We start from the raw sequence: 20,305 nt of genomic DNA, 5'->3' as shown, positions 1-20,305 counted from the left end.
AAATAATAAATTACTTATATAACTGAAAAAGAGCTATTTCCATAATCAAACCTTCCACAAGCCTGAGAAGGCTAATTTTAGAAGTTCCAGGGCTAGTGTCATGGCTAAGTAGGCTAGGTTTTCACTTATGGTGCCAGCATCCCATATGGGCACTGGTTCATGTCCTGGTTGCTCCATGTCCGATACAGAGGAGGCTGGACCAAGTCCTTAGGACCTGCAGTGATGTGGAAAATCTGGAAGAGGCTCCTGGCTTTGGATTAGTTCAGCTCCAGCTATTCCTGGCAACCAGGGAGTGAACCAGTGGATGCAAGATTTCTCTCTGTCTCTAGTTCTCTGTATGTAACTCTGCCTTTGAAAAAATATAATAATAAATAAAAGTTGCAGGGCTTTGAAATATATTATATAGGCACATCACGGACTGGGTGGCAAAGCTTCCAGGGAATGATAAGATTTAAGAACATAGTCTGATAAGATCTGCGAACACAGAAGAGACCGACAGATGGCTGCACTATGCTTCGAAACCTTTGTCCATCTCACTGTCCACCCCTCATCCACTTGGGACATCATCCATTGTCTTCTTAGGCGCATTAGCAGGGAGCTGGATTAGAAGTAGAGCAGCTAGACCTGGAGTCAACACTCTCATATGGGGGTACCACAGGACACAACTTAACCCATTCCAAGCTGTGTCTTAATCACAGTGCCAGACAACTGCCTGAGCAGCCATCTCAGTGAACACAGCTCCTGGGCCAGTCCTTTTGTGTTGGACTGTTATTGTTGACTTCTGCCCGGTGCTGGTCATAAAAACTGCTGGGTGAGACGCTGCAGCAGCACCCTGCACTCCCTGTGCTTGACCCCCCCCCCCCCGCCAGGTTAACAATGTTCAAGGAGGAAACACTCTGTACAGCACAATCCACTAATGCAGTGTGTTTTTGTGTCCTCAGGGCTGACTTGACCCAGCATCTCGTTAAGACAAAAGGCGGATGAGGCTGATTGCTCTTTATGGAGAGAGGAGGATTTGTTTAAAAGCACAGTTCTGATTTGAGGGAAATCCAGTGAACTGGCATCAGATATGCACTTAATTCATGCAGGTCTAACAATACCTTATTGAATAGGGAGGCAGAGAGAACTTAGTATTCAGCAATGTTGGGTGGGATGGCTGAATCTACTGCTTCCTTTCTTGACTGTTGGAGCGATGGGGAGTCTTGACCTTGACATGGTTTTTTTTTTTGTGCAACGGGCTCCTATGAGGCTGAGCTGAAGATGGGTAAACACTGTTCTGATGGTGGAGAAGTTATAGTGTGCAGTTTTTGAGAGATAAGAAGACAGGTCTTACCTGGTCTCAAAGGGGCTTTATTCTTTTTACTCTGTGAGCTATGTTTCATATTATGAAAAGTGCCAAGCATGGAAAAGTTGAAAGATAAGTGTAGAAAACACCCCTCACCCAGCCTCAACCATTGCTAACATTTGCTTTGCCTATTTATTTGTCTCTGTTTATTTATACAATTTGGCTTTATTTTACTGAATCATTTCAAAGTAATGTAATTACAGATATCACGAACCTTTAGTGTATATGTTCTAAGAATAAAGGCATTTTCCTACATTACTCTAGAGTGATGATCAAAACAAAATTACCAGTGATTCTTTTTTTAAAAAGATTTATTTATTTATTTTTATTACAAAGTCAGATATACAGAGAGAGGAGAGACAGAAGAAGATCTTCCATCTGATGATTCACTCCCCGAGTGAGCCGCAACAACCGGTGCTGAGCCAATCCGAATCCGGGAACAAGGAACCTCTTCCTGGTATCCCACGCAGGTGCAGGGTCCCAAAGCTTTGGGCTGTCCTCAAATGCTTTCCCAGGCTTCAAACAGGGAGCTGGATGGAAAGTGGAGCTGCCGGGATTAGAACTGGCTCCTATATGGGATCCTGGTGCGTTCAAGGAGAGGACCCTAGCCGCTGGGCCATGCCGCCAGGCCCTGGATAAATTCTTAAACAATGTGTATTCTTGCCCTAAGTCTATCAGTTGATTTAGGGCAATTCCAGTCTTCCATAGCTTGTGATGTCTGGCAGTGGGTTTTGTTCTGAACTTTGCTCTCATCTTCCCACTGTCACAGGTTGGTTCCAAACTGATTAGTTTCTTATTCACGGCACCTTAGCTACCCAAGAAAATATCCAACAAGCAACTGCATTCTTCTCATAGTTGTAGTTTTGAGAATGGGAAAAAATTCCATCACATTTCAAAGGATAAGAGAAGATGATTTTGGTACTAAAGTAATACTCAAATATAATGACTCAACAGAATAGTCTAAGGAGTGGGTGTTTTGGGATATGTTATTTTTCGCCTACAGATTAGTCAGCATTTCTGAAAGGGAGGAACCCTACCCAGGCATACAGAGGTTGTGTTACTTGGTCGTCTTTCTGGAAAGAATTTGGGTATTCCTGTGAAGAAAATAAACATGTTAGTGATTGTGGGCCTATTATTTCCAAGTATAGGATGCTCTCCAGTGGAACCCCCCCCAGAAATGTTAATTAAGATTTATGAACAAAACTGTTCAGGGCAAGTGGCAGTAAGAATGATGGGAACAATAGGAAAAACCTAAACGGCCAATCAAGTAAGGCAGCTGGTATAAAGTGTGGTTTATCAGAATGGGTGAATGTTCTGAGCCTTGGGGAGGGTGAACAAGAGTGTCAGTTCAGAGGAAAAAGGCTTATTGTTATTATTTTTAAAAGCAGGAAACAAAATTGTGTATAGAGTAATGATCTTGCCTTTGACAAGAATGCATCTGAAAAAAAATATTAATAATAATTTCCTCTTGGTGAGTGAGATTATGAATGACATGTTCCCCCTTTGACTTTCCCAAGATTCCCTGTATAGAATGCTCATATTCCAGGAGAAGAGAAGTTGGGGTGAGAAGATAAATATGTGAATCTCAACATCTCTCAGTATTTTTGTTTGCCTGCTTAAGATTTATTATTTATTTTGAAAGGTGGAGGAAGAGATTTTCTATCTGCCCGTTCACTCCCCATGATGACCAGCACTGGGACAGGCTGAAGCCAAGGGGCCAGGGGATTCGTTTGTACCTTCCATGTGGACGCAAGGATCCATCCTTGGACCATTCCCCACTACTTTTCCCAGGCCATCACCATGGTTCTGGATTATAAGTGGACCTGTGCCCATATGTGAATGCCAGTGTCTACAGAGCAGCTTTACTGGCTAAACCACAACTCAGGCCACAGCATCTTAGGTTTTAAATTTAAGAGCAAAAGTGATTCATGACAGGCAAAAGGATTGAATTTTTAGTGAGTGGATCTAAACTCCATGTTATTTCAGAGGTAATTTTAAAACATAGCATCTGTTTGTGGGGGAGTTTCAAATGTGAGAAGTTGGAAAAGATGAACTTGGAAGAATTTTGTCTTCCTTTTCTGACAGCAACTCCCCAAATCCTCATAAAATTTTTTGAGATCATTGAGAGGAGAAATACCAGATAAGTAGGAAGGGGTGATATGTGCTCAGCCAAGAGGAGCATCGTGGCTACCCAGTGGTCATCTGAAACAAAAGATAGATATTCCAGAGGACTGGCTGTATCAAACATCTTTTCATGGTGTTAGCTATGAAAATTGAGGAGGAGCTTCTTGGGAAGGAAAACGTTTACTTCAGGATACGATTTGGAGATCTCAGTCTGAGACTGGGTGCCCCATTAGTCCAGTATCTGGAGAGGCTGGCAATGGTGGAGCAGGTGCAGAGGGAGATGAGGCAGAAAGTGAGGCCAGGAAGAACCCATTCTACATAACCAATCCTTTCGTGAGAACTTCCAAGGACAAGGACTTAAAGATTTTCAGCTAGGCCGACCTCCCAGCTGCATAGCTAGGTCAAGTCTCCACCCAAGTCTGGAAACCATCAGCAGGAATCCATCAACTGTTAGCCTAAGACTCTGGGATTTAAACATCTGTGTGAGTTTAGGTATCCGAGTCCCATTCAACTCCTAACAGCAGGTAGCTCAGCTGTGTCTTAACTGCATTTTACACACAATTCTTATGGATTCTGTATAGGAAGTTGGGGATTTTATTCTGAAATATCCCGTTGGAAATTTCAAGAAAAGTACCTAATGCAGCAGCCTGTGGATTCTTCCTCTTGGCTTGATTTATTATTGAAACTCAGAGGACTATAGATTACAAACTCATATAAGGAATTTGGGCATCAAGAAGATATTTGTTAATTGAGATGTCAATGAAGTAGTTATAAGATTTGGTTAAGAACTTGCATTTTCTAACATATTGATCATTCAGTAGCATGTTAGTTAACTTCATGATGTTGTAAATTTCCATTTTTCTTTCTGTTGTTGATTTTGTATGGTAGCTTTTCATTTAAGGAGATGGTATTCTGCCATCTCTACTTTCAGATCAAAGATGGACTCCCAATGAAACTGTTAAATTTATCTTGACAATAAGATGCTGGACTCTCTGCATGGTCCATGCCTGCAGTGATGGAATTATTACTGTTTATGTACTGTAGTACTGTAATAATATAGAGGAAATCAATATGGGGGGAGAGCTTGGGGAGAGGACAAGGGAAATCCCAGAGCCTATGGAACTGTGTCATAAGATAAAGTAACAATAATGATAATCATAAAGATATTTGTCTTTAAGATAAAAATGCCCTCCACCTTCCACCCCACAACGTGTCTCCCATCGCAGGACCTTAACGTGTTTCTTCCTGGGGAAGAACCGGTAGCAGGCTTCAATATCTCCCTCAATGATTTCTAAACCTTATCAAGGAGAGAAAAGGCTCTGGGCTTGGACATGAGCAGTCTTCTCAGGTCTGCAGAATTGGTGCAATTGGACTGCAATTGCTGTTCTTGGAATGTAATAACGCCTCCTGCTGCCTATTCTTCCGGTTTTGATGTCAACCCCCCCCTTTTTTTTTCTTTTCGAATTATGCTCATCTCATTATCCTGGGTGACTAAGAGACCCAGCATATGTGCTATGAAAATATGTGTCCTCAATTTGTTCTTTCTACAACACCTACTGCTCCGGAAGTGACTTCTCCATTTCATTTCGTTAGTCATCCTTTGGGACTCATCACTCCCCCTGTCCCTCCACCGTGAGTGCCCCTGCTTGCGCATCCTCTCTGTTCCAATCAGCACCCATTCCCTTCACTCCCCTACGTGTGTCTTACATCTATTTCAGGTTTTGGACTTAAAGTTATCTATTATTTCTCTTCTGTGTAATTTTATGTGATGTTAGTGGCACTGTGCTGTTCACTATAAAAAGAAATATTTCCTGCATGAAACTCAAAGAGCAAATGTTACAGGACAGTGGTTAAGAATAGGAAAGTGAACCCTCACTGTGGGTTAATGGAAAAGAAGGCAATGAAAGGATCTTAGTTAATTTCGTTTTAGTAGTTCTGGTCCAGTAATATATGCCTACATCTGTGTCACCAGAAGAAATCCAAAGTTAGCTTTCTGCATCTTTTTCCCTCAGCTGCCTTCTGTGAATTGCTTTTGATACTTTTTTTTTTTCGAGATAGGGAGAGAAAGAGAGAAATCTCTCTGTTGGATCATTCCCACAGTGGCAGTAAAGACGAGGTGTGGACCAGGCTGAAGCCAGGAGCCAAAAACTCCATCTGGGTCTCCCCTATGAATAGCAGAGACCCAAACTCTGGGGCTATCATCAGCTGCCTTGTCAGGTAATTAGCAGGGAGCCAGGACACGAGCAGAGAAGCCAGGACTAGAATGGGCAGCCACTGGCACTGCAAGCAATGGCTTCACTTGCCATAATGCTGGCCCCTTGATACCGGTTTTAATTTTGAAAGCAACCCACCTCAAAACTCTCTTTTACCAATACGAGGAGTTAAAAATATTTTCACTTGTTTTTAGTTATGTGTTTATTTTAACAAACTCATGCAACTATAGTTGTTCACAGTCCTTGGACTCACTTCTGCTGGCCCTTGCTGGGCTTATGTTGGCAAGGTGAAGAGATGCTATCAGCAAGTCATTGTGTTCTGTTTGTATGATGGGACAGGCAGCCAAATGCAACCTTTTAAAAAACCAGTTGTGCAGCTGTTTGGCAAAGCCGTTAGCATGCTGGTTAAGATGCCCATGTCTTACTGGAGTGCCTGGGTTCAGTTCTTGGTCCCAGTTCCCCACTGCAGCTTCCTGTTAATGTACATTCTATGAAATGGCAAGCAATGCCTCAAGTGGTTGAGTCCCTGCCACCCGTGTAGGAGACCTGGAGTCAGTTCCTGCCTCCCAGCTTTGCCCATCTGGTCCATCGCTGGCATTTGGGGAGTGAACCAGTGGATTGGAAGTCATTTGTCTATCTCTGACAGTTGATGGCTGAACCCACTGTGCCCCAGTGTTGGCTGTGGAAACACAATTTTGAACCCTGCTTGTGATCTCTTTTACGATGTTGTGGCACAGTGGATTAACCCACGGTTTGTGATGCCTGCATCCCATCTGAGCATCCATTCTAATCCTGCCTACTCCACTTCAAATCCAGCTCTCTGCTCATGCCCTGGGAAAGCAATAAAAGATGCCCATGCCAGCCACTTGGGGGACCAGGTGGAGTTTCAGGCTGCTGGCTTCAGCCTTGGCCCAACCCTATCTATTGAAGTCATCTGGGGAGGGAACCAATAGGCTGAAGATTTTGCTCTCTCTCTGTTTCTGCTACTTTGTGTTTCAAATAAATACATCTTGAAGAAAATAATTTTTAAAATTATGCTCTTGGGCCCGGCGCGATAGCGTAGTGGTTAAAGTCTTCTCCTTGCACGTGCTTGGATCCCATGTGGGTGCCGGTTCTAATCCCGGCTGCCCCGCTTCCCATCCAGCTCCCTGCTTGTGACCTGGGAAAGCAGTTGAGGACGGCCCAAAGCCTTGGAACCCTGCACCTGTATGGGAGACCCAGAAGAACTCCTGGCATCGGATTGGCTAAGCCCCAGTTGTTGTGGCTGCTTGGGGAGTGAACCATCGGATAGAAGATCTTCCTCTTTGTCTCTCCTCTCTGTATATCTGCCTTTCCAATACAAATAAATAAATCTTTTAAAAAAATGTATACTCTTATCCCTGTTTGCTTCACTGTCCTCTGTTTCAGAACACCCAATATTATAGCATTCTTTGTCTCTAGATAGATCTTCCTGGAACTTGGTGCATATCCACAGTTCTCATAACACCTGCACAGTAGACCTCTGCTAGCCTAAGTGTCCTGAGGTGTGACTCCTAGGCAAGCCGGCAGCTTGTGACGGAGGAGGGAGCTGGTGATTCTCCCCTCCTGGAGTTCCCAACTTATGTAATTCATTTCCTGGCTTGGATTGTTTACTGGCACGGCCCTGCCCTTCCACTCTCCTGGCTGCTGTTTTTCTGATGCTGCCACAAAGGCATTTAGGGTTTCCTTCAACCTTGGGTGTTTTCTGCGCATGGTCTGCTGGGGGCAGAGGCCTGTTTCTCCAACCCTGCTGTGTCTCACTTCTTCAACTGTTTCTGTCTCAAGAGAGCTTTGGGCAGAGACTAAGCTGATTACATGACTCCGGTGGAGCCCTGAGCACATCTTGGATTTGGAATGCAAATTGTTCTCTGCAGTAATTATAGTTTGTGCCACGGTGGCCCCTGCTTGGTCCCCAGGGGTCATTATCTTGGTGCAGAATGAGGAGCTTTGTCCTTTCAGGGTGGGGGGCCAGGAGGACAGAGTGTGCCTGAGTGATGTGAGGGTTGCCCAGGCAGGAGCAGGACAGACCAGATGCGTGTGCCCATGGTGCCACAGACAGGCTCTGTGCCCACAGGCTGGGGATTTAGTCTCTCTGGTGCTCAGTGTTCTTGCCCCAAGGGGGTTGCCATGGTGATGAGATGACTATGAGGGAGATGCTCAAAAAGGGGGAGTTTTATTTCGCTGGCTGCAGGTGTCTTTAACACCTTTCCTAAGGGTTGACAATTAGGATACACACACCCTTCTGAGGGGGGTGATTCCTGCCCTGCCCCTAATCCTGCCAATGGCTTAGGGTACATTCTTCTCACACTGTGTAGGGCCTGCAGAGTTGAGGGCTGACTGAGGCTGCTGGCTCGGGGTCCAATTTCCTGTGTGTCCCTCTAACTCTATGCTTTTGGTGGTTACTTAACCTCTCTGTGTCTTAGGTTTTCTCATCCATAAAGTGGGCATCATAATTATATTTGATTCATGGAGTTGCTGAGAGGAATTATGTAGAATTGAACACCGCCGAGGAGTAATGTTGTTAGCCCCTTTGCAGAGGCAAGGAAGTCAAGGTTTTACAGGTGCAGTGACTTTCCCAAGTCTTCAGCTTCTGTTGGCACAGCCTGGACTGGGGCCCAGCACAATGGTTGCAGAGTTTGGGTAGATAACCCCGACATTGTGCCTGCAAGTGTTTCAGATTATTACACAAGGTATTCCCAGGCACCTGCGCTTGGGACTCCCTACTCAGTCCATTCATTATTTTTAGCATTATTCTCGTTCTTCCTTAAAGTAAGAAAAGTAAATCACCAGAATGTCACTATTAATGTACATTGAATGTATATTATATCGAAAATAACTGTTCTCATATATCATACAATAATTATATATAATCAGGATTATTATACATAGTCCTACTGGCAGCAGCTGTTTGTACATATTTATGTCCCTCCCAGAGAGATGCTAGCTGCTGTCAGCATTTGTAATGGCTTCTTTTGTGCTAAGTGGTTATTCTTAGGATGTACTGCATGATTATGTACCTCCGGTCTGTAGGGAATCGCTGCTGTTACTGTGTGCCCACACAGCTCTCATTTCCCTACACAAAGGGATCTCAAAATGTTCATGGAAAACTGTAGTGAAAAGGTTAATTTATTAGAGTTAATATAATGGGTAAAGATACCACCTGTTATGCCAGGATTCTATAATAAAGTATCACTCCTGGCTATTCTACTTCTGATCCAGCTTCCTGTTAATGATCTAGAAAAAGCATAAAATAGCCCTAGTGCTTGGGCCCTACAACCCTGTGGGAGACCCAGATGAAGCTCTTGGATTCTGTATTTGGCCCAGCCCAGTGCAGGGGAGTGAACCAGCAGATGGATGATTCTTTCTCTCGTTCTCTCTCTCTCTCTCTCTCTCTCTCTTGCTGGCTCTTTCTCTCTTTCACTCACTCACTCTCTCTGTAACTCTTTCAAAAAGATAAATTTATTTTGTTGCTAGAAATTTTGAGATCCATACATAGAAGAAAACCCCTCACAGGCAACCTGATTTTAAGTATGTTTTGCACCAAAATAAGTTTATCTTTTTATCTTTTTTCCCCATGAACTTTCTGAAGGTCTCCCTCCGCCTTGTTGACATGCTTGATCTGAATAACCACTTTTCTGATGAGTGCTCTCATTACTCTGTTTAACAGATGAGGGCATGGAGGCCATGCGGTCGGTCTCCATCCTGGAATTTGCACCTAAGTTGTCTAGCCCAGAGTTCTACTCTAACTGTATCCTGTAGGGCAAGAGGAGCTGGAGCATGTGGAACCCTTGTGTCCTGGAGACTATGCACTGATGCACTGATCACCTTGACTGGGCGGGGTGTCTCTGGTCTCCTGGGCTACACATGGAGGCAGAATAGTTCCTGGGGCCTGACACTACGTGGGTATCTCATGAAGAAGCCTCAAAGGGTCATTGTGGGACTGCCCTGGGTGGGCAGTCAGTGCTGGAGGCCCTTTCCTTCCTCAGCTGCATTCGTTCTTTAAAAACTAAAAGCCTTTCTCTTTAATGAAGATCCAGCCCAGAGGTGAAGTTCTTACAGAGCTAGCTGAAGTCATCAGCTCATGGGTAGGGGAATTCCTTCTTTTCTCCTTAAGTTTTCTCCCTGGGAGCTCCTGTGGAATTTCACATTTGCAGGAGGGTACAGGGCACGGCTAAGCCTAACACCCCCTGTCTTCAGGGCGAGCTTATCTTGCTTCCTAACCAGTCCTGAGTGGGAGTCATGGAGGGTGGAAATGGAATGTTCTCAGTGTTGTTATTAAAATTCCTCACTCTGGGCCGCTGCATGTGTAACTGGCAACTTAAAAAAAATTATTCTTATTTGTTTGAAAGATCAAGATCTTCCATCTACTTTTTTGTCCCCAAACATCCCCAATAGCCAAGGCTGAGCCAGGCTGCTGGAACTCGAGCTGGGGCTCCTGTGTGGCAGAGATCCAGATCCGTCAGGAAGGACTTGAACCCCAGAGCTTTGATGCAGGATGCGGGTGTCCTCAGTAGCATCTTAGCCATTGCACCCAATGCACACTCCTGTTCCTTGCTCTACATGTGCATTTTAAAAGATGCAGTAATTAAACTCCCACATATCTCATTGGCATTACATAGCCACAGCCACCAGACTTGACGAAGAGTTTATTTGTGGCTATGTAGCAGTTTTGGTGAAAAACCTGCTCTGCTTCCCCATTTCCTACAGAATAGAGTTGGATGGGATTCCTTTCTACTTAGACTCCAATGGCCTCGTCTGCCCACCCTCCTGCCCTAATCTCTCCCTTTCTCAATGAAATATGTAGTTTCCCACTTCTCTCTGGTCTCTTCCTTTCAGTGTGGCCCACACACCCTTAACAGTGTGGTGCAATGACATTTTGGCAAGGGAGACCCTGAGGATTGTGCCTGGCTTCTTCCTCTGTGTTCCTTGTCCTTCAAGGCCATGTGCCTCGACAGTCTGAGCTGTGAGTGTTGTCTGCAGCTCCACGTCTCTGCTGACTCCTTTGCTGAGCTGAACCCAGGCTCCTTACCCTGGCTGCAGGTGCAGTTGCAAAGTGGGGGCGTGGCACTTTCATGGCCTTTGGTAGACTGTGGGTGCTGGTTCCTGTACTGGGGGCTTCCCCAAATATAGGAAGATTAGCTACAAGGCATGCAAAGGGTAACCGTCACAATGACAAATGAAGGGACACTTGGAGTCACTGGACCTACCTCAAGCAGCATTCATCTGATAGGTGATAGCTTTTGAGGCATGCCTGATTGCTTTGTTCTTAGACAATGCTTAAGGAAAGAAAGAAACCAAGTAGTGCTGGGGCAGGCATTTGGTGCAGTGGTTAAGATAGTGCTTTGGATGCCCGTGCTTTATCAGGGTGCATAAGTAACTGCCTTCCTATTCAACTTGCTGTTGGACATCCTGCAAGGCAGCAGGTGATAGCATAAGTACTAGGGTCCCTGGCAACCCTATGGGAGATTATGGTGGAGTTCCAGACTCTTGGCTTCAGCCTGGACCAGCCCCGGCTGGTGTAGGCATTTGAGGAGTGAACCAGTAGTTGGAAGATCTCTCTGTCTCTCTGTCTCTGTTTCTCTCACTCTGCCTCTGCTTTTCAAACATAAGCAAGCAAGCAAACTAATTCCATAAATTAGTTCTGCATTTGGAAGCAACTATTTCTCACTGGGATGGTAGGCCAGGCACTGGCTTTTGGAATACCAGTTTTGTTTGTGCAGGTGTATGGGGTAACATATTTGTCCTGTTTATCACAAATTTGCATTCCTGTTGGAAATGCCCTAACCATTGTCAACTGTTATAATTGCTTCTCATTATGGCTGTGCAGGCTAATGATTGTCCAAGGTTTGACTGCTAAGTTTATTGTTTACCCTCCCGTGGTCTCCAGGAAGCTGCATACGGAAATCCCTCTGCTTACCAGGAAGTCTGACTTAAAGGGGCAGCCTCCAGGGCAGGGCCCTAGCTGGGAGGAGGTGCAGAGCTTCCAGCCAGAGCCAGTTTCCTGGGGCGGAAATGAAAGCCTCTTCCAAGTAACCCTTCCTGGCCCCCCAGGGGGTCTGCTGTTTTCCAGCATTTTGGTGATTCTGTTCTGATTCTTGTTTGAAGAGGGGCGCTATTTATTTTTGAAGTCTACATGAAACCACACAAATCAAACCAAACCAAAACAAAATAAAAAACTCACTTGCCCTGCTTGCTATATAGTCAGAATAAGTAGTACTCTGAGTCACTGGGGCCCACATTGCCTTTCATTTCTTGGTAGTTTTTTGGGGGCATTTTCAGGTGTCTTGAACTTATACTACTTTACTGTTTCTTTTTGTAAGCACACATTTATTTGAGAGAGTTAGACAAAGAGATAAAGAGAGAGCGAGCGTCCGTCTACTTGTTCACTCCCCAAGTGCCGCAGCAGCTAGGACCTGACGCCAATAGGCAGGGACCCAAAGCAGGTTTCCCACCTGGGTGGCAGGAACTCAACTGGTGGAGCCATCCCTGCAGCCTCGCAGGGTCCACGTTAGTGGGAAGCTGGGGACAGGAGGCAGAGGCAGGTGTCGATACAGTGTGTAGGCCACATGCCCGTCCTCTCCTGGGAAGTGAGCATTATAAAAAAAAAATGTGACTTGAATTTTAACTACTTTCTCATGCCCCCAACTCCCTTATTGGGGAAAAAAGGAGGGAAATGAAAAATTGCAAATTTCCGTGTCCTGTTTCCTGTCTGATGCTCAGTTGCTGCTCTCATTCAAATCAAGGCGAAAAATCAAGCTGTTAATTTCAGATTAAACACCAATTGTTCAACTTGCTTAGAGGAAAGTTTGAACCAGTATCCATAATTGGATCCAAAAAACCTCTTCTTCTGTTTTTTGTTTTGTTTTTAAATATTTCTAATTTTTAATTTTATGTTATAATTCCATAGGGTCTGGGATTTCCCCACCCCCACCCCAAATTAACATTTTGTTTTGTAATATTTTAAACCTGTATAAAGAATGGAATGATGAGAGAATCAAGATGGCAGAATAGGGATTCCATATGGGTGCCAGTTTGTGTCCTGGTCACCCCACTTATCCAGCTCCCTGCCTGTGGCCTGGGAAGGCAGTCAAGAACGGCCCAAATCCTTGGAACCCTGCACCCATGTGGGAGATCTGGAAGAAGCTCCTGGCTCCTGACATCAGATCAGCTCAGCTCCAGCCGTGTGGCCACTTGGAGAGTAAACCTGTTCCATCTGTTGATGGAAGATATTCCTCTCTGTCTCTCTTTCTCTATGTATATCTGCCTTTCCAATAAAAATAAATAAATCTTTTTTTTTAAAAAAAGGAATGAAACGATGACTTCAAAGACCCCCATCATCCTTTGTTCAGCTTTTAAATACCATGTCAGTCTTAATCCTGTAGTTCTCCCTATAACTCTGTGAGAGATAAAGGAATCATTATTTCCATTTTACAGATGAGGAAACTGAGGGTCAGAGGAGGTAAGGAGTGACTTATCAGGTCACCAACGAGTAAGCGACACAACCAGCAATCACAGAGCATTTGTATTAATTCACTGTTCATGCATTTAGCCAGACAGGAATTCCCAGAAATTATCCCTCAGGAGTCATCTGGAATCAAAATAATGGTGAGCAACTCTTTTTTTTTTTAACAAAAATGATTTTTGCTTTTTGCTTTTGTTGTATGTATGTATTTTTTCTTTTACTCAGAAATTTGGTGTTTCAAGAGTGATTTTTTAAAAAATTTAACAACAGATGACTTTTTAAAAATGCCCCTGAGTGTGCATTTCAGTGTCGGAAATACCACTCCCACCTCCCATTTTCAGATTTCTTACCTCTAACCAGTTTGGACAATATAATGCCAGAACGCAAGTCATTTCCAAGTAAGGAAGCTCTTTGGCTGATAGATATCAGCTAATCCATTTTTAAACCGTTTTTTTTTCTTACAAAGAGTTGGGCAGAGGTCAGCACCCCGCAGGGGTTTCATTTTTAGCTGACAGCCTAATGAAGGCGACTTGGCAGTTATTTGCAAAAGCGCCACACTGGCTGCTCATGCTCCCAAGAAGTACAGCCAGCTAGCCTGTTTGCAAGCAGCCCGCACAAGTTCCATGTGGAAGCTTTCCAGTTCACTCCACTGATGTTATTCTCAAGGAAAAAAGAAGCTGAGACGAGACCAAGGGTGGAGGGCTGCCTCACAGTATTCATCAGAGGACCATGGCCTCTCTTTAGTGCATGCATTGTTTAATAGAGCTGTCTGGGCACCAGTTGCCAAAATAATGTAAGAATCTGGTTATAAACGCTCAGATTTGTTTAGAGAGAGAGAGAGAGAGAGAGAGAGAAAACAAAAGAAACGCAGCACGCACACACTTATTCGAAACAAAGCCAGCGAGTGAAGTGCTCAAATGAGCTTGGTTAACACTCTGTTGGGACTTCCATGTTGGAGCATCTTTATTTTTAGTTCTTGTGTTGAAAGAACATAGATGGAGACTTTTGTATTTGTTCATTCTTGATCTTGGGTGGTCAGGTCTGTGCCCAGCTTCTTCCCATCACACTGTAATCTTGTTGAGCTGGATGTTAAGCAGGGCCCTAGGAGAAAGCATCAACATTTTCCAGTGGTTGACATCTCTGCAGTTAAGTCAACTTGCTGTCTGCTTGGCCTTGGTCTGGTCTGGTAATTGGCCCCTCCTACCTTTACCCCAGCTTGTCCACAATAAAGAGGGCAGAGAAGGTCAAGTTTTGCTTAGATTAACCACGCCTCTAGTACCAGGGAGTAGATCCTCTTTTTTCCCCCCTATTAGTTTATGCAACATTATGGAAGAAAAATAAATCAGTTACTAGCAGAGCTCTCAATCACTCATCTGGTGACCACTTGCTTCATTTATTCAATGCCTTGTTAAACAATGTATTAGGAGATAGATTAACCAACAGTGCCAAACCTCCGAAAAATTTAAGGTGGAATTAACAAAATGTTTGAAACCCTGTTTTGGTATGCAAAGGGTGTTTGACTTCCAGTTTCCATTTTCTGTAGAACAAGAATAGGTTGTTCCTATTACTGACATGCATAAAATACATCACATTTTCTGTTCTGCTGGTGCTATAAATTCAATACCACTTATCCAGCCACAGCAGTTATGAGCATAAACTGTATCATATCAGGGAGTAGATTTGCAGGCATTAAAGCATACAAGTTCCCAGGCTCTAGAAACTTTGTAGTTCTTTTTCTTTCCCATTGTCTTACTGTGCATTATGCCTTCCTGACAAACTGGGAGCATCAGAAAATATCTCCAAGTCCTCTTCTCTCACCATGATACGAATTTTTGTTTGTCTTAGTTGAATTTGACAATCGTCTCAGCAACCTGAGATCTTTGAAATATACTTTTGTTTTGATGTTGGAAACTTGTTAAATCAATGTGCAGTGTATTAATTTGAGCATTGATACCATCTCATTTCTAATGAAGTTATTTTTGTACTACTCTTTTTTTTTTAATTATTTAAATTTTCATTACAAAGTCAGATATACAGAGAGAAGCAGAGATAGAAAGATCTTCCGTCCGATGAATCACTCCCCAAGTGAGCGCAATGGCTGGTGCTGTGCTGATCTGGAGCCAGGAGCCAGAAACTTCCTCAAGGTCTCCCACACGGGTGCAGGGTCCCAAGGATTTGGGCCTTTCTCGACTGCTTTCCTAGGCCACAGGCAGGGAGCTGGATGGGAAGTGGAGCTGCCGGGATTAGAACCGGCGCCCATATGGGATCCTGGTGCATTCAAGGTGAGGACTTTAGCTGGTAGGCCACGCTGCCGGGCCCTACTACCCTGTTTTTTAAGTTATTGAAAAATTAAGATATCAAATGGAATAGAATTAAAGACCTTACAACTCCCCTTTTTACTTGAAGTCTATAAAATTGGTAACTGTTTAGATACAAATGTACAGATAACATCAGAAAAGTCACAAAAAATGGGAATGAAAAGATAAGTTTAGTGTGATGTAAATTTGAAAAAAAATCCATGGATAGTTTGTTTTTTAAAGAGTTATCTATTTTTATTGGAAAGGCAGATTTACAGAGAGAAGGAGAGATAGGGAGAAAGATCTTTCTTTTGCTGGTTTGTTCCCCAAGTGCCTACATGGCTGGAGCTAAGCTGATCTGAAGCCAGGAGCTTCTTCTAGGTCTGCCATGCAGATGCGGGGTTCCAAGGCTTTGAGCCATCCCCTGCTACTTTCCCAGGCTGTAAACACGGAGTTGGATGGGAAGTGGAGCAGCTGGTACATGCACTGGTGCTTGTATGGGATCCTGTCGTTTGGAGGTAGAGGATAAGCCAGTTGAGACATTGTGCTGGGCCCTAGTTTTTTTTTTTCCATAAACTTTTTTCTTTTATTATTATTATTATTATCATTGTTATCATCATCATCATCATTTTATGAAATAGGTCCATAGGCCTTGGAATTTCCCCTACACTGATTCTCCGTTCCCCTTCCACTGAGTTCTCCCAAATCATTACAAAAGCATAGTGCCTCATAGACAGTCATAAGTCCATCATTGCAGGCATGGACAGTGGCAGAGAATCCAGCACCTCATTGTCAAGACATATCCAACAGTTTCACTGAGAATCCATCCTCAATCTAGAAGTAGAGATGCACACTGCACCGTATCCTCACTTCTGGACATGAGTCTCCACTACACAGTCAGTATAAATCCCCCCAACTGAAAAGCCACAAAAAAAAACCAACAACTGGAAGAAAAACAGAAATTTACAGTGCTATGAAGTTAAACAACATGCCACTGGATATGATGGTCTCTGTGACACAGTTACTATACATCCCCTTAAATGAAAAGCCACGAAACAATATCAACAACAGGAAGAAAAAAAGAAGTTAAAATTGCCATGAAGTTAAATAACATGCTATTGAATGATAAATGTGTCATTTAGAAGTGAAAAGGGAAATCAAGAACCTTCTTCAAGAAAATGAAGCTACTGTATGATCTGAGTCATTAAAGAATTTAATGAGAAAAAAAGTGTTTTGAAGAAATAAAGCCTAAAACATCAACATCCATGAGATATAGTTTCTGCTGATCTTTGTTGGTGAGGTATCTCCCGTAGGCAACAAATACATGGGTTTTGTGTTTTTAATCCCGTACAAAAGTCTGTGACATTTGACCAATGAGTCCAGGCAGTGTCTTAACCACTGCTGTTGCCAACTTTTAATGAAGAATCAGTCTACTAAAATCTGTGATTTGTGCAAATGAAATTCCCACAGCCCAGATGAATATGCTCCTTGTAATGTCTTTGGTGGGAAAGTTGCTTGGGGCTCTCCACGAAGAATGCCCTCTGGTGTGTTAGAAGTCCACGCAGGAACCTCAGCCGTGCTAGGACAGTGGTGTCTCAGGCAGGCCCCTGTTTTGATACAAGTCTCTGTAGTTTCACAAGAGGTTGTCACCAGCTTGGTTGTTTAACCAGGTGTGGGGGAAAACGGTCTTTGCATTATAGGTGCCTCCTAGGTAGTTTCCCACGTAGAAATGTATGATTCAGTGCTACATACTTGAAAAATAATGTGCCCTGAGAACCCACACCTCCAGAATTTCACAGGGTTGTTTTTTTTCCCAGCGGGTCTCTCGAATCTATGTTGTAGAATTTACTTTGAATGACTGTGAAGGAGGGCCTTAAGTTGAGGTTCTTCTTTCCCAAGAAACAGATGAATTATCCTATTGTTGAGGTCCTTCTCTTCTCCAGCGGTTTGCAGTCTGCTGTCCAACGTGTCAGTTTTTTTTTCTTTCCTGCTGCAGGTTTCTGATTATCTGTGCTAGGGACTGTGTGCACACAGAGGGGCTCTGCAGTCAGCCCAACAGGCTCTCCTGTTGACCACTCTGACCATTTCCAGGCCCTGGTGCCAGGCTGTGCTGAGTTTTCTGAGATTCAGTTGGTTCAAATCTGCAAAGTCCCCTTTGGGTCAGCATCCAAGAAACATCGTGTCTTCCTCTCTAGCTCAGACTTGACTATTGAAACCGTTTAGGGAGTGAACCAGCAGATAGAAGATCTCTCTCTTTTTCTTGGTTCCTCAATACATCAATAAATCTTAAGCAAGTGGTTGAACAATGATACTATTGCATTTTAATGGAACAAATAAATGAGATGTTACTCCTAGAAACTCATGTATGTTTATCGAGATCAACATCAGAGATTGTAAACTTGTGGCTCTTAGACCAGACACTGTGTTGTGTGGCCTCCTGTCTAGTGCTTTTGGCAAGCATGAGTAGTTTCTAGCATTGAAATTTTGAGAGATTTTAAGTAAAACCTGGACTTTAAGGTTCTTCTTGAAATAAGTGTGAGGTCTGGTCACCTAAGGACTCTAGAAAACCCTGGACCCCCTGGCCTTTTCTCTCTCATACCTTACCCTGTGTTCCAAAAGCCGTTTGGCTTTGTGATTGCCTGTTCAAATCCAGCCTTAACAGCAGTGCCTCTGGAAAATGGGATAGAGAAAAAACAAAGCTGACCTTTGGGAATACTCAGGTTTTCTTTTATATTTTTCTGTATAGCTTGCATTTACATAAGGGCAATATTACTTTCATAATTTCTAAAACTGGGGCAGTCCTGGGACATGGGTAAGAAGCTGCTGGAGATGTTCGCATCCCATATAGCGCAGGGCCCTAGTTTCAGTGTCGGCTCTGCTGCTAGTGTATACCCTGGGAGGCAGCAGGTGGTGCCTGAAAGAGCTGGGCCCCTGCTACCCACTTGGGAGATCTGGATGGAGTTTTCAGCTCCCAGCTTCTACTGGGCTGTTGTGGGCATTTGAGGAGTGAGCCAGTGGATCACAAATCTATCGTGTCTCCATCTTCCTCTCCTGGAAGAAGCTCCTGGCTCCTGCCTTCTGACCAGCTCAGCTCTGACTGTTGCAGCCATTTGGGAGTGAACCAGCAAATGGAAGGTGTCTGTCTTTTCGCCTCTCTCTGTAACCCTGCCATGTCTTGAAAAATTGTTTTTCAAAATTCTCCCCTGGAGATGTCTGCTTTGTGATGACCATTTTCCCCGCTGGCATCCTTGTTTCTGGTGAGAGCAGGGGTGTCAGAAGAAATGGCCAGGCCCTGATCTGTGCCGTGTTTCTGCAGGCTGTGCCTCTCTCCCTGCCTGAGCATCTGCTGGCTCTCCCTCCTGCCCTGTGTCTTCCCCTGGCACCCTCGAAGTCTCACCTCTTCCAAGAAGGGTTGTGGCCCACGGGTTTCAGTTCTTCTCTCCAATTCACAGCCATCCTCCCACCCCCAACCCCCCGCCCCCTGCCCCGGAAGTTAGCTTGAATCATTCTAGGATTAGTTCAAGGGGAAAGTGCTCTCCCTCCCCCCCCCAAGAGAAACATGTTCTTCTCATGTTTCCTTCAGATGCTCCGTGGCCTGAGGGGCTTGTTGGCAGGTGTCTTGGTAATGAAGTTGTTGCTACTGCCAAAGGCAACGGGCAAGGAGGGCAGGAGTGCTGACCAGTTTGTGGGGAAGGACTGAACCGGGTGTAGATTTCCACCAGAAACCTTGTACTTGACTGTGGAACAGTGCTCCCCATCCAGAAGGTCAGGGTTTTATCAATGGCAGAGACCAGAGCAAGGCATTCTATGCTGGTGAAATTCTGTGCGGTTCCCAAGTGATCTGCACAGTGACTGGGGAAAGCAGGAAGGTCGCTGGTCACCCACGTCCAGTGCTGAAAGGAACGTTTCCAGATGCAGCTGGCTTAAAAGGACTCTAAAGGAAGAGGCCAGATTTTCAAGACAAAAGAGGAAAGTAACGGATGGGTGTAGTTGCTGTTGAATTGGGACTCAGTGTGCTCAAGCCCTGCCTCCTGGGCAGGGATGCTAGCTGTAGTGAAGTTCAAGGGAGCTATTGATGGCTCTTACAACACGTCGAGCTCTCCTGCCTGCTGCTTCTCTTTTGCTGGGGGATGCTTTGTCATGTAACCATCCTTGAGGTTCCCCAAAGTTCTAGACTTGAAGTAGTACATCTGTGAGAGCTGCCCCGGGTGCCCAATGTGACTGTAGTTGGGGACTTGGTAAGCAGTGTTTGTTTCTGAAAGGCAGAGAGGACTGTCAACTAGAAACTGAGTTTCTGATGGTGTCTTTCCATGCCAGCAGGCAGCGAACAGCAGCAGGCAGATGAGGAATCCGCCCAAGGTGGGGAGTGCCCAGCTGGTGCAGCTCTCTGACACTTGGAACTGATGGCCCCTGTCACTTCCTGTCGTACAGCCCAAGTGGTGGGGAGGAGTTCCTTCAGGGAAACTATGCTGAGCCCTGCTCGGAGAATCCCAAACACGGGGCTCTGCTGCAGTTAGGAGCCGGGAGTCCGGGTGGATGAGGTCCCAGTGCCCCATGGTGTGGTGTTGCTTCTTTGTCCCATCGCAGGTAAGCTCCCTGTGGAGGGGAGGAGGTGGGGACTGGCTCTTGGCTGCCAGCCAAGCCTCGCGGGGCGGTGCCAGGGGCTGAAGTGTGGGAGGGTGCAACGGTCTTAAGTCATGGAGCAGGGAGCAGCTGTTAAAACCACCTGGATGATGCAGCCAAAAGTACTGCCTGCATTTAATATGAATCAGGATTGCCAAGCGGTTGTGTTGAAGACCAGAGAGGGTTGTACTTGCTGCTGATGGGACGCTAAGAGGTGGACATT

At 44.7% G+C, this 20,305-nt stretch overlaps 1 protein-coding gene across 2 annotated transcripts in view; it reads left to right on the top strand.

Moving 5' to 3' along the window:
- Positions 1–20,305, top strand: part of ARHGEF3 (Rho guanine nucleotide exchange factor 3) — a 249,310-nt gene that overhangs the window by 62,564 nt on the left and 166,441 nt on the right. Inside the window, exon 1 of one of the 2 annotated variants that reach the window (XM_040994678.1) lies at positions 19,631–20,046. The exons of the other annotated variant lie outside the window; for it this stretch is intronic. Coding sequence (XP_040850612.1) covers positions 19,996–20,046 — 51 coding nt within the window. The 5' untranslated portion in view covers positions 19,631–19,995. Of the gene's footprint in view, positions 1–19,630; positions 20,047–20,305 lie in introns of those variants that run through there. 2 annotated transcript variants of the gene reach the window in all.

The sequence above is a fragment of the Ochotona curzoniae genome, unplaced genomic scaffold (assembly GCF_017591425.1).
Source record: "Ochotona curzoniae isolate NIBS_2020 unplaced genomic scaffold, NIBS_Ocur_1.0 contig_908, whole genome shotgun sequence".
NCBI lineage: Eukaryota > Metazoa > Chordata > Mammalia > Lagomorpha > Ochotonidae > Ochotona > Ochotona curzoniae.
This window is presented reverse-complemented; position numbering and strand designations above follow the sequence as displayed.